Source organism: Plutella xylostella, chromosome Z (assembly GCF_932276165.1).
Source record: "Plutella xylostella chromosome Z, ilPluXylo3.1, whole genome shotgun sequence".
Lineage (NCBI taxonomy): Eukaryota > Metazoa > Arthropoda > Insecta > Lepidoptera > Plutellidae > Plutella > Plutella xylostella.
In genome coordinates this window covers 9,093,916-9,110,251 of record NC_064012.1, presented here as the reverse complement: position 1 = coordinate 9,110,251, position 16,336 = coordinate 9,093,916, and the positions used below count along the sequence as shown (strand labels likewise).

Below are 16,336 nucleotides of genomic sequence, written 5' to 3'. Positions count from 1 at the left end.
GAAGTTTGTTTAGTACCTATAAACGAACGATTAAGAAACTGCGCAAAAAAATTGCAAAATTTTAATTTAATCGAAAAAAGTAATTACAGCGGCTAAATAAAAACAATAGGGTGCTTATAAACCGATGAAACAGGAATTAATTAAAAAGTCCTCATTCATTGGGACGCAGCCATGTTTCCGAAAACAAAGGGATGGCTGGAATAAAATTGGCTACTCTTGAATAATTTATTAGTGGTGCAGTATTCTGGCTGAATAAAGTAGAGGGGTCAAGGTCAGGAGTGATCCCGGCCAAGAACTTTGGCCGCGGTTGATCATTAAGGCCATTGGTTAATAATAGTCTACACTCAATTCGTTAACCGTAAACTTTTTTTTATCTTTTAAATATACCAGCCAATCCGCCTACGATCCGGCAATACCTAGTATTTTAAATTAACCATGATAAGTATAAACGATTATTTACAAGAGCATATGAAATGTCTCTTTTAAGCACTTATGTTTGGTAGGTACTTAGTGGTCGCACGAAACCAAAAATAGTCACTCAAGAAGTGATTCCCAATTGAGTCGGTCGGCTTGTGGTTCTAATAATTAAATTTACGGAACTTGTTACTTACTTTACCAAACAGTGTTCCGTAACAATCAGTTAAATCAAAGGAGTCTGTGATAGCGAGATGGACGCACTCGGAGCTATTAATATATACACTGCACTGGGGGGTTACTATAGAAATCAAGTGAACGAACGAGAACTGTCATGCAATGGTACAGTCGTCCGAAGCTTTGGAAAAACGTAACTGCCGCTATAACCACCGCTCTATCTATTAACCGCCGAACCGATTGTGTGACAAATCTGGCTCCCTATCGCGCACTTATTTTTCGCGCAATTGGACCCAATTTTCCTTCGTTTTAAATTCGCGATGGGCCCCATGATTCTTTCGATTTTCCATAGTAACCCTCCTGTACATAGCGGTGTTTACTAGACATACTGGAATACACACCGCCCACCTATACAAGCAAGTAAAGTGCTGCTCGCTGTAGATTTTGCTCGCAGACTGCAGTTCCCCATTTGAATGGTCCATCCGCTGCGTCCAATAGAAAGTTTGTACGTTGGAACTGTCACTGTAACAACAACTGGCGGTGGATAACCGACTTTACAAGCGCTGGCTGTCGACTAGGAGCTTCTTAGAGGACGACGGCTAACTCTGAATTCACAGGGTTTTAACTTGTAAAAATAAGTTCAAAGGATTTTTAGAACGGAAATTGACAAGGAATTTGATATCGTTGATACTTTGATAGCCTTTTGACAGCGGTTACTACTTGCTATTAGTACCTACTGTATAATTTACTTCGTGTAAATTGTGTAAATACGAGTATCTTTGCCATTTCATCAATGTTTCATATTTTCAACCATGGAATGAAATTATACTATCAAATAAATTAATTATATTTTAGAGCATAGCATAGTTTTCGATATATTACACTTTGCTAACCAGTCATAGATAGGTTCGCCTACTTGGCTACAAATGTGAATGACGCAAGCGGAACTAAACGTATTTAAAAGTACTAAGTTGGCCACCAATGTACTCTATCTAGGTATATGTAGGGTGCAAGACTGAAACAAGTGTAGTAACATCCCACGCTTGGAAAAGAACCAAGTCATTTAGCGGCAGCTGAAGTCCGCTACATTTATCTGGGTCGACTCGCGGGCTCTGTTCTGTGGAACCTGGGCCTAAGTCCGCTAAATTATTGGGCAGGGTTGTAATGTGACACTCTTCTGTTTTGTGCTATTATAAAGATACCTCTTTAATAGTAGAAGATTCATATTTGCTTGCATTGAAGTTTTGTTCATTAATTTAATTATGTAAATGGTAATTTAATAATTTTCAAGAGCAAATAGTAAAATAAGCTTTTATGGTAGAATTTTTTTTATGATCTTCTTTCCTATTTTATTAACTTGTATGCCATGTGTTATGAACAATATACTAAATTCGATTTGAAATTGTGTGTCGATCTGGCATGCCTTTTTTGTTCATTTTAGCACTAGCTCTGGGCCGTAAATATAGTGACCATTATCTATATTGGTTTGACATCCGTAACAATATTCAATGTCTGGATACCGGGTTTGGGTAGATAGGTAAATGAAATACGAATGAAGTAGGTACATTTTAAAATGTGATTAATTAGGTATATACTAAAGCAAGCTAAAGATCGCATCCAATGGCGTGCTTTGGGAGAGGCCTACGTCCAGCAGTGGACTGCTATAGGCTGATGATGATGAGGTACATACTTGATTATTCATTCCTAAGTATATAATTTTTCATGGGTAATATAAAATTTGATCAAAGTAAGTAGGTAATTTATGGTTACTGTAAGTGTATTAATTAGAAGAATGAGCTCAGACAGCCTGCTATCGGATGCGTGCTCTATAAATTGGCGCTCACTGTTTCCTTAATGCATTAGATGTTTCTATTTTCTTCACGATTATTGCTTATTTGGTGAAGGTCGGATGATAATAAACCTTCCACAAATTGCCGAAATATCTAAAGCTACTATAATTATTGATTTATAAACTTACTTTTTATAACTTTATTGTTAAACTAGCTGTTACCTCGAGCTCCGCTTCGCCTTAAAAAGTTTTCTCGTGGGAATTCCGGGATAAAAAGTAGCCTATGTTCTTTCTCAGGGTCTAGACTACTCTAGACCATATGTATACCAAATTTAATTTAAATCCGTTTAGTAGTTTTGGCATGATAAAGTAACAGACAGACAGACACAGTTACTTTCGCATTTATAATATTAGTTAGGATTTAGATAAGTGACCATTACAAATAGCACTTATTTACTTAAGTAAAATAACTAAATTTTGTTTTCATTGCTTAACTATGCCTTAAAGAAGGTGTAACAACTTTATTTCACTTAACACAAGCATAACATAATGGTTCACCATAACGCGTAATGATATATGGCGTAACGCCAGTCATTGAACTTGACCTAAAATTTTTAAGTAGTGTATTGCTTTTAAGAGTAAAGTAATATGAGTTATATGGTGTTATTACTTATCGTAATCCCATGCCGAAGAATAAAGTTATGGGAATTCTTAATAAATACGTTTTTTTATGTCATCTTCTTGTTACTATTAGCCTTATATTTTTATGTGAAGGTAATTATTCAGTTCATTATATTTTTCTGTTTATATTATGTTTATGGATGGATATTATAAAAATGTTCGTACTTGTCTTAAATTGAGGTTCAGCCGTATTCAAGCTGTCCTTGTCCCGAAATAAAAAGTAGCCTATGGGACAGCTACTTTTTACATTTCATCAAAATCAGTTCAGCCCTGGGATAGTTTCTCGTACACCCCATACTTTCATACGAATGTCTGTGTCGCGGGTACCTACGCCGTAACTTACGCAGAACTGGGTGCTTTAATGCTTTATAAAATAATTGTGTTTATCAAAATAATATTTTTTTTATAATTCTTAACACCTTACTAACAGCAACAATCGTTAAAGCCACCTTTTTTTTATGAAAAAAAATAAAGTGTATTTTTTGTAATATTGAACACAACTGGAATGAAATGTTAAGAGTGTCGTTCGTTTATCTGACTTATTTTACCTTATCTTTGGCTCACGCACGTAAAAGAAAGTATGTATTTTTATCGTGATTGCAAGATCGAGCCTGGGCGCATTCTGCTAAGTATAAGTACCTAAGACTAACAAGGCGGTTACACTATTTTGTGTTAATGCAGAAAATTATATTCTCACCTTAAAGGTAAAATCCAGTATGCAATGTTTTTTAACAAAATTGACGACTTTGGCCAGATTAAACCGAAATTACAGAGAACTATCAAACATGTCCCTTTTATGTGTATGACAATCAAAATAATTTGTATGGCGTTACCTGGAAGAGTTGTCTGACCATTGGAAAATAAATCATCAAAGATGAATCATCATCATCAATGAAAGATGAATCATCTAAGATGATTATGATGGCGTAATGAAGTCACTTATATGTAATTATTTATTTATTTAATTCTTAATTGCACAAATATTTGAAATAAATGTACAAAAGAGGGGCTTAATGCTGAGAGCGTTTTCTACCAGTCAACCAATTACTTATCAGGTTTAGCAGAATGGTCGCCGAGGAACATAATACTTCTCTAACGAGAATGTCCCGCCTCTGTTTTGCCGGTAACATCTTTCTTGAGCGAAGATGAGATGATCAAGAAAGGTTAAACGTGATTACACTGATTAGGTAGGTACGCGGTATTTTTTTCTTGTGATTTTACTTTTCACGAATCCTACCTCTAGTTCTATACCGAAATAAATACTAGCGTGTCATCCAATTGTTATTTTCACACGGAAGCTTTTAAAGCAGGTGGCTAAAACAACAGGTAACTACAACGACTAAAAGCTCCGACTGCATAGTTTCAAAAAATACAAAAGCTAGCAGAGCTAGAAACCTAATTTCCTCGACTCAATTTGGTCCATGCTTTTAACACTTACGTATCTAAACAACACGGAACTTGTTTATGAAAGTTAGAAGAGTTTTAACGTAACAAAGGGCAGGAGGCTCTCTAGCTTACGAAAAACTAATGAACGAGAGCTGTGATGCATTCTGCACATTTAACTCAAAGATAGATCCGTGATCACAGCAGCAGTGCTTCAAAACTTCCTTCTCGTAAGGTAGAGTGACCCGCCAGAGTCCCGTGGAACAATCGTTTAAAGGATCTTCTCATTATTTAGGATTAGGACAAAGAGCTACGGGACCCGCCCGTTCTGTTCCGTATTTACAGCTTTTGTGCTTTAACTCGGTGCACTTTTAGTAGAGAAAATATTTGGTTTCAGGCGCGATTCTTTGTTGCGAATTCTTTTTTAACGCAACCAACGTTAAGGTGTATTTTTTGAGTGTCGAAATAACGCGGTCCTCCTAGAAGGTTCCAGGGTAGGTAATAATTAATAACGTTAAACTTAAACTGATGATTATGACATTAAAAAAAAAATTCAAACACTAATAAACAGACAGCCTTATTAGCAAGTCCACCAAGAACTGTAGCTAACCAACGTGCATAATATTATGTATTCGTAAAACGCAGTAGGTATACTACGTATATTACTTTATAAATATTTTTAACCAAATAATATTCTCAAAGGAAAATGAATCTCAAAACATGTACATTGTACACTGTACAACACTGATTTATGTTTCCCTAATTTGCATTATGTAATTAACGTTGGTTTTCGCGAGCGTATCTTTCAGCCACCCGTTTCATGGGAGACTTTTAAATGTCCAGAAATTTCTCGCCTATTTTACCTACTCCTACTAACAAGAAAATTTAGATAATGAACATTAATTTACGATAGTATTCATTATTAAATTGAATTCTTTAGTACATTTGACCCGTCTTTGATGGAAATATCCTTCCACCCTAAGGTTGTCTTGAAATAATCGCTTTAAGGGATAAGACCGCCATTGTATTAAGTATGTAAGTTAATTTTATGTGTGTGTACAAATAAAGAATATTCTATCTATCTAAATTGACGACTGGATGGCGCAGTAGTTAGTGACTCTGCCTGTTTTACTGAGGATCCCAGGTTCGATCTACAGCCGGGACTTACACTGTACTACCACAAAAAAATTAAATACTGTTTAACCAGTGTTTAAAACGAAATTTGACTGAATTCCTAGGCGTTTTAAAGCGCTAAACATCTGTTAAATACTGTCTAAGTTTTTGTGGTAAGGCCCTTAATGTTTAATTAATTAAAGACAGATTATTTCTCGGTTTTTAGGTTATTGTGTTGCATTATACCTCCAAGTTTCCTGCCAAGCTTGGATATTTTGACAATAACATTAATTACACGACACACAAGTTCCAACTCAGTACTCATAGAAAGACCAATTTGTTTCTACTGGAGCTTACGTGTCGCTGTTGATTGCTGGAACCGTACTTAGTAGAGCTTAAAGCTCACCGTCTTCAGAAATAGAATAGTACTTATCTTGCATTAGTGAGATAAGACGCTGAACGGAGGCTCGTTTCAGGCCGACAACAATCTAAACCTGGATTAGTCTTCGACTTCCATCAATGTGACATTCGTGTTTACAGAAATAGAAAGTAGTGAAATAAGGATAAGTATTGAAAAAACGGCGATACGGTAGTGACCTATCACGGGAGTAAAAAACACTTTTGTACCTTGTCAAACTCACAAACTGCCAATCAAAACATTGTCAGTTTGTTACATAGCTAGTTTAGGGCTTTGGAAGAAAACTACCAAAATTCAGCGACTTTTGAAAATTCCTGAAAAAAATCTACTCTCCTTATAAAATATTGTTATGATTATGGTGGCACACAGCACACTGCATTGCAACACCCTGTATATCCGACGATATCATGTTAGTTCTAGTTCCAATGTAAAACTGACCCGGCTTATATAAAACTATTGCAGTAATTTCCTAGATTACATTTCAAATATCTATGTAACAGAACAGTATTTACTTTGCAAAACATATAAATAAATATATTCCTACTATAATTGTAATATTTGACAGTGGTACAGATATAGAAAAATTAATCAAACATATTTAATCCGTTCCAAAGTTATCGTGGTCGGAGTTGTCTCCGACAACGATAACCACGCGTTAACTGAATATACAAAGATTTAATTTCAAAAGTGGTATCTTAGCGCGAACACCTTCGAACTCGTGTAAAAGTACATTAGCTCTCTAGATAATAATAATGAGAGTAACTTAACTTAAGTAAAATTATAATAATTGAGCAACTTCTACTCAAGCCATGCGGGAATAAACTTTATGGTAACAGGCATCGTGTTACAAAATGTATTTTGTAATATACCTTTATATCATTATTTGTCATACTCATACTACTCGTAAAATGCTATATCAGTTACGTTTCCGTTGGCTTCTGAATGTACCAGTCATAAAACTGAGCTACTTTAATTATGTGACGTAGGCCATAGACCTACTACACAGACGTAGGCTAAAATCAGAAAAAAACAACAAAAACATGACCTTTCCTCTAATGAAGAGCTCTGATAACTTAATGTGTTAAGTCCTTTAATACGTTTTGTGCAGTCTGGTTATACGACTATACCAGCTGGCGCTCCCCGAAGTCTTCTGACAATTTCAGCTATTGTCTATGGTAGAAAAGTCCACTTAAACATGAAACATGTAAAAACCAGTATTGAGTCATGTATGTGAAGTCGAAGGTGTACTCGTAGCTTGTTATACGGCGTGTATTAATAACTCGTCTTCTGTGTATACCGTGACATAAGTGACTTATAATCTGCCACACAACACCCTCTATTAGGCAGCTTGCAATCATTTCTACACAACTGCGTTTTCCCAGCGTTTTTCACTTAGCGCCCCGTAATTTACGTAATACTTTTTTTATTTCCCCATAATGTTCAGTTAAGTGCTTCTGCCCTTAGGGCGCGCTGCCGTCTCAGACTAGGAAATTTGCTCCGAATAATGCTTATTGACTCCCAAGGCAGCATAAATATGTTTGCTGTAACAGTAGTCTATCTTATCCTTATCTTAAATATTTGTTTTTAATTTTATTTTTTCTATATTTAGTTAAGTCCTCGTGTAAGCCTTTGGGGGGATTTATATTGAATTGAAAAATCTCTGAGCAACAAAATTAATGTTACGCCGGTTATTCCAAAGCTACCTCACCTATGAACAATTAAAGTTCTCTGAGATTATGCAATGTACATTCAGTCTTCAAATCGAATAAATCGAATAATGGGGCCGTTTAATGCGTTACTTTAAGGGCGTATGAATAAGCAAGTAGCAAGAAGCTTTTATTATAATAAGGTAGCACGCGATCCTCACTATTCCTCGCTCCGCCTCGCTTTAAATTTCAAAAGCGAATTATCCGTCGTCGATTCAATTTGAATTTACATTTTATTGAAGTTTAAAACTACTTTCAAGTGTCGAATTCGTCGTAAGCACCAGTTTTGAGACTAAATAAATCAATTGCATAAGCAGTTATTATTGAGCGCTGCAAAATTGTTTGCGCTTTGTGAATGGCTTATTATTTTCGAGACAACGGTGGCTAAATATGTAGGTGCTGTTGCTTAAGGGAGGAAGCAATTAAACAGGAACTTATTAAGTATAAATAATGACATGGCAACTAATATAATCAGTAGGGGTACAGCAAACACTGTATATGACTTTCATGGATTTAGTGAATCACCTATAAAACCCTGGCAACAAAAACTAGAGATACGAGTGACGGCGCAAACCTAAGAGGAGCGGATATTTATTCAAAAGCTAAAGGTCTCTCGGGCAATGAAAATGTTGCAGTGAAATAGCACCATATTAATCCTATTAAACGAACAAGACTAGGTTTAATGACGCCGTCTGTATTGTTGAAGAAAATTTAGAAGCGCATCAGAATATTAGCAACTAAAAAGAAAATATAACACGATTAAGTATAAAACACATGCCTAATTTGACTAGGTGCATAAATTTTATTTATCGAACTTAAAGTTGGATTCATCACGACCCATTACGTCCCCACTGCTGGGGCACGGGTCTCCTTCCAATGAAGGAAGGGTTTAGGCCTAGTCCACCACGCTGGCCAAGTGCGGGTTGGTGGACCCCAACACAAGCAAGCTTGTGCTGAGAGAGTTGTCGGGTAAGTGGGCAACCCGACTGTCAGATGTTTTCAAGCCGCCCGATGTTTTTAAGAAGGCCTCTGACTTAGGCTTAACGACTGCTGCTGAAGCAACCGGGACCCACGGCTTAACGTGCCGTCCGAAGCACGGAAGCGTCCAGAAAAACACCACTTGAAATTGGTCACCCATCCAATGGCTGACCGTGTCAGTTGTTGCTTAACCTCAGCGATCAGTTACGATCACTGAGGCCCGCTCGAAAGTTGGATTGTGAGGGGTTTAACAAATGGACAAGTAGATAAACCTAGTATTGGTATTGATTACAATTGATTGACGATTATTTAGGTACATTTCAAACCGTTTGATAGAACTACGAATACCGGGGTTAGGTTGTTAGTGAAAAACAGCTATGGCATATGATGGCAAGGCAAGGTTATCCTCTGAACATGAAAATAACGAGAAAATTTTTGTGTGTTCTCTTTTTTACGGCTCCATTTTACAGATGGGTTGTTTTATAGTTTTTTTTTCCTTTTTTAATTCTACACTGAAAACGACAATCACCATTGTAAATTGAATAGTCTAGTGAAAATAGAACGTCCTTAATTTGTAGGTACTACATAATGATAGAGCAACAATAGGGGCATATTTAAGTTTGACTCGAGGATTATACATACAGCTACATAATTTACTGTCGTGTGTGCCACAAGTTTTCAATTCTTACTCAATGACTGATTGTGATGAATCTCGCGATAAATTGTCAAGTAACTCTGGTTGAAGACAATCAAGTAGTGGTGAAGGGTATATCTCAATCAAGGTGCTGAAAAATTAAAAAACCTCAATTATACCTGTACCAATACAATCGAAATGAGAGCGAGAAAGAGGACGATTTTGCAGCTTTAATTTTAATTAGACAAAGTTCTAAAAGTGCGGTCTCGGCACGCGGCAATTTAATTCATGTGTGCTTTGCATTGTGGACGAGTGCGGTGCGACCGCGGGCGCCGGGCGATACGGTGCGGAATCGAGTGTGCCGCCGCGGCCGCCAACCCGCCTCGAAAAGAAAGGAACGTATACTTGTTCAATAATGACGATAGCTGCTCGCTGCTCAGTGAAATGCTTCGGAGGGATGGAGAACTTCTCGAGATGAGCACCTTGGTATTTAAGAGCGGGTCGGCAATCCAATATCATCAGTTCACAAAAGCTCACTGAGACAGTAACACCTCAGTGCGCCAACAGCGGTCAGTCCAGGTCGCTCTCTTCCCCATCAGCAACCCTCACCACGCTCAATATGCGCGCATTCGTGGTAAGTTCGCTTGCGGATTTCAACAATATTTTGCGATTGTTATAACATTAGACACTTGTAATTTATGATTGTCGTTCAGTGTTACCGCAATAGGGATCCTGACTGCCAGTGATTGTAGCGCCATCGAGTGGATGGACACTTGAGTGCGTCAGCAAATTGGGAGCCTCATTATTATCGGACTGTTGCTCTTAATCCAATACAAAGCTAAAAGTGATTTCTTAGTGTTCGGCTAAATTTTGAGTAAATCGTGCAGTGAATATGGATTGATCCTCAAGTGGCGAAGGAGTAGTCTACTTGTAATTCATCAGGAGGCGAGCCTCCATTAGGCCGTTCCACTCCGAGCGGCCCGTGATCAAGCACCGCCGTCATCTGTATTCAACGCACCGTTTTTTATGTCCGAGTAAACTTCGAGACCTGAGTTCATTACATGATGTACTTACTTTTACTGTAAACTGCTCACAAGTCCTTGTATTTTGCAATCTTCTTACACCATTTCCGTTCTATAATAATTTAAATTTAAACCCCTGTTGTGTAACGTTTGTTTTAAGTCTTTTGCGAATTCTTTTTTATAAAGTCAATGGTAAAAATTTGTAGTCTCGGTTGAATTGCCAAGCGATTGTATATGCCACGCATGCTTTGTATGCAACATAAGTCCCAGTCTTTCACTTAGCAAATGTAACTTCGTTATGTAGTTAACACGGTTACATTAAATTACGTAAACAATCATTAAATTACAAGTTGTATTACTGATTTGTTGTGCAATTAATATTGTGACATTTCTTAAAATGGATATAGAGTTCCGATAACGAGGAAACGTGCCGCGGTGGTTGTCGGCGGCGGATCGGAAGCGCCGACAGCTAGCAGGCGCGAGTTAATCGATACTCTGAAATTTATCCCGAGCTCAGCCAGTCTTGACGACACTTGCTGCCACTTGTAGTAATTTACTCTGGAACGTCTTGAGAAAAAGGTACAAAAGACAAGTGGTTTACAGCAAGATGACCAGAATATAATATAGCTACGTGTAGGTGGTGTAGCTATGAACTTGTAAGTCCACAGTAGACACGCATTAATAGACGTGTCTTGTATTGTTGCAGGTCCTCGCGTGCGTGGCCATGGCGGCGGCGCGGCCGGAGCCCCCGGTCGGCTACAGCTACCAGGCGCCCGGCCCGCGCTACTCATCTGCTTCCAGCTACAACTCCGCCTCGCTCGGCCACTCCGGCGGCCACCTGGGCGGCCTCTCGCACTCCTCCGGGCTCAGCCTCGGCCACTCGGCCGGCGGCCTCTCCCACGGAGGACTCTCCCACGGCGGATTCTCCCAGGGCATCTCTCAGGGAGGCATCTCCCAAGGAGGCTACATCAGCGCCCAGGGCAGTGACTCCTTCAGCGGCGGATACGCCGGCGGCTACTCCGGCGCTCCTCTCGTCCAGAAGCACATCTACGTCCACGTGCCGCCCCCAGAGCCCGTGGAGCAGAGGATCCCCAACATCCCCGCCGTCGCTCCCCCCCAGAAGCACTACAAGATCATCTTCATCAAGGCCCCGACCCCGCCCACCCCCACCGCGCCCATCATCCCCGTGCAGCCCCAGAACGAGGAGAAGACCCTCGTCTACGTGCTCGTCAAGAAGCCCGAGGAGCAGCCCGACATCGTCATCCCCACCCCCGCCCCGACTCAGCCCTCCAAACCCGAGGTCTACTTCATCAAGTACCAGACCCAGAAGGAGAACGGTGGAATTAGCTCTGGAATTGGCTCTGGAATCAGCTCTGGAATTGGCGCTGGCAGCAGCAATTTTGCCAGCTCTCTGTCGCAAAGCGGCGTCAGTGAGGAGGCCTCATCCAGTGGCATCACCAGCTTCGGCGGCGACGAGGGCGCGGCGGAGGGCGGCCACGCCAGCACGCAGTACGGACCCCCCGGCCACGTCGCTGGACCGCTCCAACACTAGGATTAGACCATACGAAAATAGTGGCAAGATAAAGCGATGAGTTCCGTATCACTGCATAGTGGTATTAACTGGCGAGTCACTCGCATCTCGCTCTCTTGAACGTCGAGGATCTCTTCGAGCCGTCACCACCATGTACATAGACGGCTGCGTCGCCCGGTGCCCAGTGCCAGTGACCAGTGCGAGCGACTATCGGCAGTATTGCTCAAAGTTTTATTTTATCACATATCCTCATTGTTATTAGTGCACAGTGTTAATTTAATGATGTTCGAAAGGAGGAATTCGCTTGGACTGTTACATAATTATATAGCTTTTTATTTTTTGCAATAAAAATGTGTAATGCATTACTTTATTTATTTGGGTGTGCCGATGCCGAGCAGAATACGAACGCACCAGTATAAATTGCGTCATTTCACCGAAAGTAGTCGTGAAAGGTTGTCCGAGACGTGTAGGGGTCCGAGCCGCGATTGCTCGAATATTCTAATAATATAGGTATGTGGTCTCGTTGACGTAACATTCAAAATTATCAATAACAGCCTTGCCTTCTTATTAAGTTTACGCAATGGCTTAGCTCATCTTTGTAAAACTCATATTGCGACTCACTTGTGAATTAGAGTGAATCTTTGCTTAAAATTTAATCTCTCTGTACTTACCTACTACGAGTAAAGAATAATTACCATCTTTCACGACTAGAATGCCCTTGACCAGTCCTATTATAAATATTATTGGTATAATGTGCGATATCTATATATGGCACTTACAAATATATGTTGCGGATCCATAGGTATCTAATAAATAAGAATGCGACATCATCATCATCATCAACCCATAATCGTCGACTCTCGTTGGCTTTCCTAAGAGAATGGTTCGAGTATAAACTTTTAATGGTCCACGAAGTATGTTACCAATTTTAAATAAAAGTACGACAACATTCTAACTATACATAATATAATAAGCTATTGAGGCGCAAACGCTTGTAATGCTGACTGGCTGAGGCTAGGGTCCTGGGTTTTATTCCCGGCAGTGACACACCTTTGTAAGCTTCACATTGAGAGCCAGTTATTGAAATATAAGTACTTAAATTTAATTTCTGATAATATAGGTAGGTACTTAAAATTCATTTCGGGTCTTGTTCCTAAAAATACATTCGGCTCGGGGCGAGATGTGGGGCACATTGGGCCTAAAGACGATATACTGGGAAAAGTGGGCAAAAAGCCACTTCTGCCTTCCCTACAAAGTCAAGTATTTCATGGGTAAGTAAGTGTGTGCTTTGTTTGTATTTCAATAATGAATAGATACATGGACTCCATGTTGGTAGATAACTCTACCTATAAAGAAACGATTGAATATAGTGGAGATTATAAGTTAAAAAAAAACACTTGCCTTCTTTTAAACTATACACGCAAGAGGAAACAACTGACCTCTCTAACAAATTGTTCTTTGACAGACAGGGACAAAACAGTTCAATAGCTAAAACGTCCTATAACTTTTCTATGAATAGTAGGTATCTACAACTATAGCAGACTGAAGCGAATCCTACTTCTAAAAAAAAAGATACAGGGTGGAGAAGTAAAAGGTATTTAAAACACAAAATCAACAGATTGATATAAATAAATTGATACGTACCTATGTATCCTAACATAGACGCACTAATGTGGTCCTGTATATGCAGACGATGTGATTAAACTAGCTGCCGAAAGGATAGTAAGAATTCTAGTCCTAATAGAATCCCAAAAGTAATCGGGATTTTTATTTATGAAGTCTATATATTTCTAATGAAAGTCATAAGTAGATTTAATAATGTGTAAATTAAAAATATTTAACTTCTTTATTTATACTTGTTAAATTACGGTAGGTCAGGTATAATTCGCGCGAAACCGAATCATTTTAATTAACATAATTTCTAAACTTATTTAGCATAATTACTTTACATATTAATTTTGCAAGAATGACCTGGTTGAAATCGTTTTGAAATACCTGAGGTTATTAGTTATTTGGTTTGTAAGTAAAAGTATTTCGTTGTCTACAAGGGAACCGACATAATTTAAATAACATTGCAGAATTCTTATGTAGGTAGGTATCTAGCGGATTATGTTACGATATTATTTAAGTCATTGATCATGAATGATTTTCACTAAATTATGATCACAACAGAGATCAGGAATACCAAAAACTTTGTAAAATGTTACATACAACGTACCTACTTATTTTATAGTCTGACAGTGCGGAGGACACTAGACTTTATTTAGTGCTGTTAGAATCGAGTGCATTGATGCTAACTCTGTACCTACATACTGGTTTGTTTTACTTTCAACCTTTGAGGCTTTGTGCTCTGAGGTGCTCAAAGCCCTCTGTCTCATCCTCATCAAAGCTCATGTCATTCGCCAACAGATGTAATCAAGGATGCAGCTATTGGCTGTAAAGGAGAACCTATTTCGGGTATCAGTAGCCGTTCACAGCACATGCAATCCCAATCAAACACCGGAACAGAGTCATACCTCAATATGTCCATCCCAAGGTACTAGTTATTATTCTGTGACTCAAGGGATAAAGCTCTGTGCCTCGGTTCTCTTAACAAAGCGTCAAATGCATATCAGTTAGGTACTTGTTACTGGCATGTTTAAATAATTTTTTTGAGCTCCTATTAAATAATTATTAATGTTAAGTAATTTATTCCGATTTCAGCACTAATTCGAAACTATTAAGGTGTCTAAATACCAATTATACTTTAGTCGTTACGTTTACGTTTTGTTGCGCGAAGCCTACTATAACGGGATAAGCAAAGTATACTTTCTGTAAAATTGCTCTGCTCTGGTAAATATTTTATAATTTTTTTAAGACGCATGAAATTCTATTTTATTTTATGCATTTGTTAGGAGTTGTCGAATGATCAGAGATCGTATTTTAGTGACTTCAAAGATGGGAACACGGTGCCATAAAGTTTACCTGACTTTGAGAACTGGACAGAAACTCCTCAAGGGTTCTTGGTCTTATCGAGTTGAAACAACTTTGTCAAACTGCTATCCGCAACCATGGTACAGGTTACTGTTCTAATTGTGTATACATACAAGATGTTGCAAAAGTGGAATTCTAACTATATAGTTACTAAGTCAAAAAGGGCTGTCTCATAGGCTTAAAAAACTCGCTTTTCCATAGTCTAACTAAAGTCCCCTGACCAAGACAGTTATGGAGAAGACAAAAAAAGGCCTTTAATAGAAAATGGTTCAGATTGACCCCCTGAGTCACATCACGCCCTCTCGGAATCGTCAACCAATTTTGCAACAACCTATAAGTATATAACAGAGCTAGCGACTAAACAAAAGTAAACAGAAGATCGAAAAGCTAGACAGTTGTTAACAAAAGGAAACGAAACCTTTTACGTTTTGGTAAACTGTCAAAACTCGAATGAGCCGAGCATAACGTAGATATCGTTCATCTAAGCGTAGCGATTCAGCTGTCGATATCGCGCGGTAGCGAAACGTCTTAACTTTCTAGAGAGGCGTACGTGTTTGATTAAGCAGCGGCTTAAATAGAAACGGATAAACTGATAGGTATTCAAATAATTTTCGATATTTTTTTGGAAAATAACTGCTTTGCTATTTGTAAAACGTGATACTATCATGATAGATAGTATCACGTTTGAAGATTGACAATAAGACGTCTTGTTGACGACAGACTTTAGCGCTTTGTGAAACAAAAAGTGGCGTGCAAACATACTTACCTACATAGGGGTACAATGGGGGCCTGGTCCGCAGGTGAAAAGGTTTTGTTCTCAAGCCACTTAACCTGTCTTCCATTTCCAACATGTTCTTTGCTTCCTAAAGACAAAAGAACTGCCGTAGCTCGCAGTTGCGCCATTTACCAGTTAAAAAGAGTCGTTGAGTGATTGACATCTGAGTCGTGAGCACAGGATTCGAAACCTCCGTTTACGTTGCGTATTGCTTGCGTATCGTCAAATGTCACTGTCAAAATGTAAGGCAAATTTGTTAGTTCCAAAAGTGGCATTTGTTTTTTCCATGTGAGGTGGAATTTCACCAAACGCTAAACGTATTTAGTAGCCTGTCATACGTCTGTCAGTTAGTACAAAATGTATTTAAAATTTGATTTAAATACGTTTAGCGTTTGGTAAAAGTGACCCTTCGTGTAGATTCGAAAATAGTATCGAATCCTATGCTCGCTACACTGTTATGTAAAATCAAACTATGAAATTCATTATTTTATCTTAGTGAAACATAAGAAATTCATGTTTTATTCGTGATACCTCTTTCGCAAAACTAAAATTATGCCAAAAGCCACACAGCGAAATCCATTTCCTAGTCAATCTCACGGCATTTTCAGTGGATGCACAAACAAAAGTTTACGCTTTGAAGCTCGGCGGTCAATTTCCCTCAGGCGAGTTCAAGTTCAGCGGAACCAACTGTTGAAATGCTGTTAGTGATTCTGGTTCAGAAATAGCAGGCGTTGAACTGTCA

At 38.7% G+C, this 16,336-nt stretch overlaps 2 protein-coding genes across 3 annotated transcripts in view; one reads left to right on the top strand and one right to left on the bottom strand.

Annotated features, from left to right (window-relative positions):
- The window catches only part of LOC105380494 (frequenin-1), a 122,297-nt gene that overhangs the window by 57,861 nt on the left and 48,100 nt on the right, over positions 1–16,336 (bottom strand). The gene's annotated exons all lie outside the window — the stretch shown is intronic.
- Positions 9,802–12,208, top strand: LOC119694804 (FK506-binding protein 5). The gene is made up of 2 exons (XM_038122046.2): positions 9,802–9,927; positions 11,022–12,208. The coding sequence occupies exons 1-2, from the start codon at positions 9,913–9,915 to the stop codon at positions 11,865–11,867; spliced, it is 861 nt and encodes a 286-aa protein (XP_037977974.2). The 5' UTR covers positions 9,802–9,912; the 3' UTR covers positions 11,868–12,208.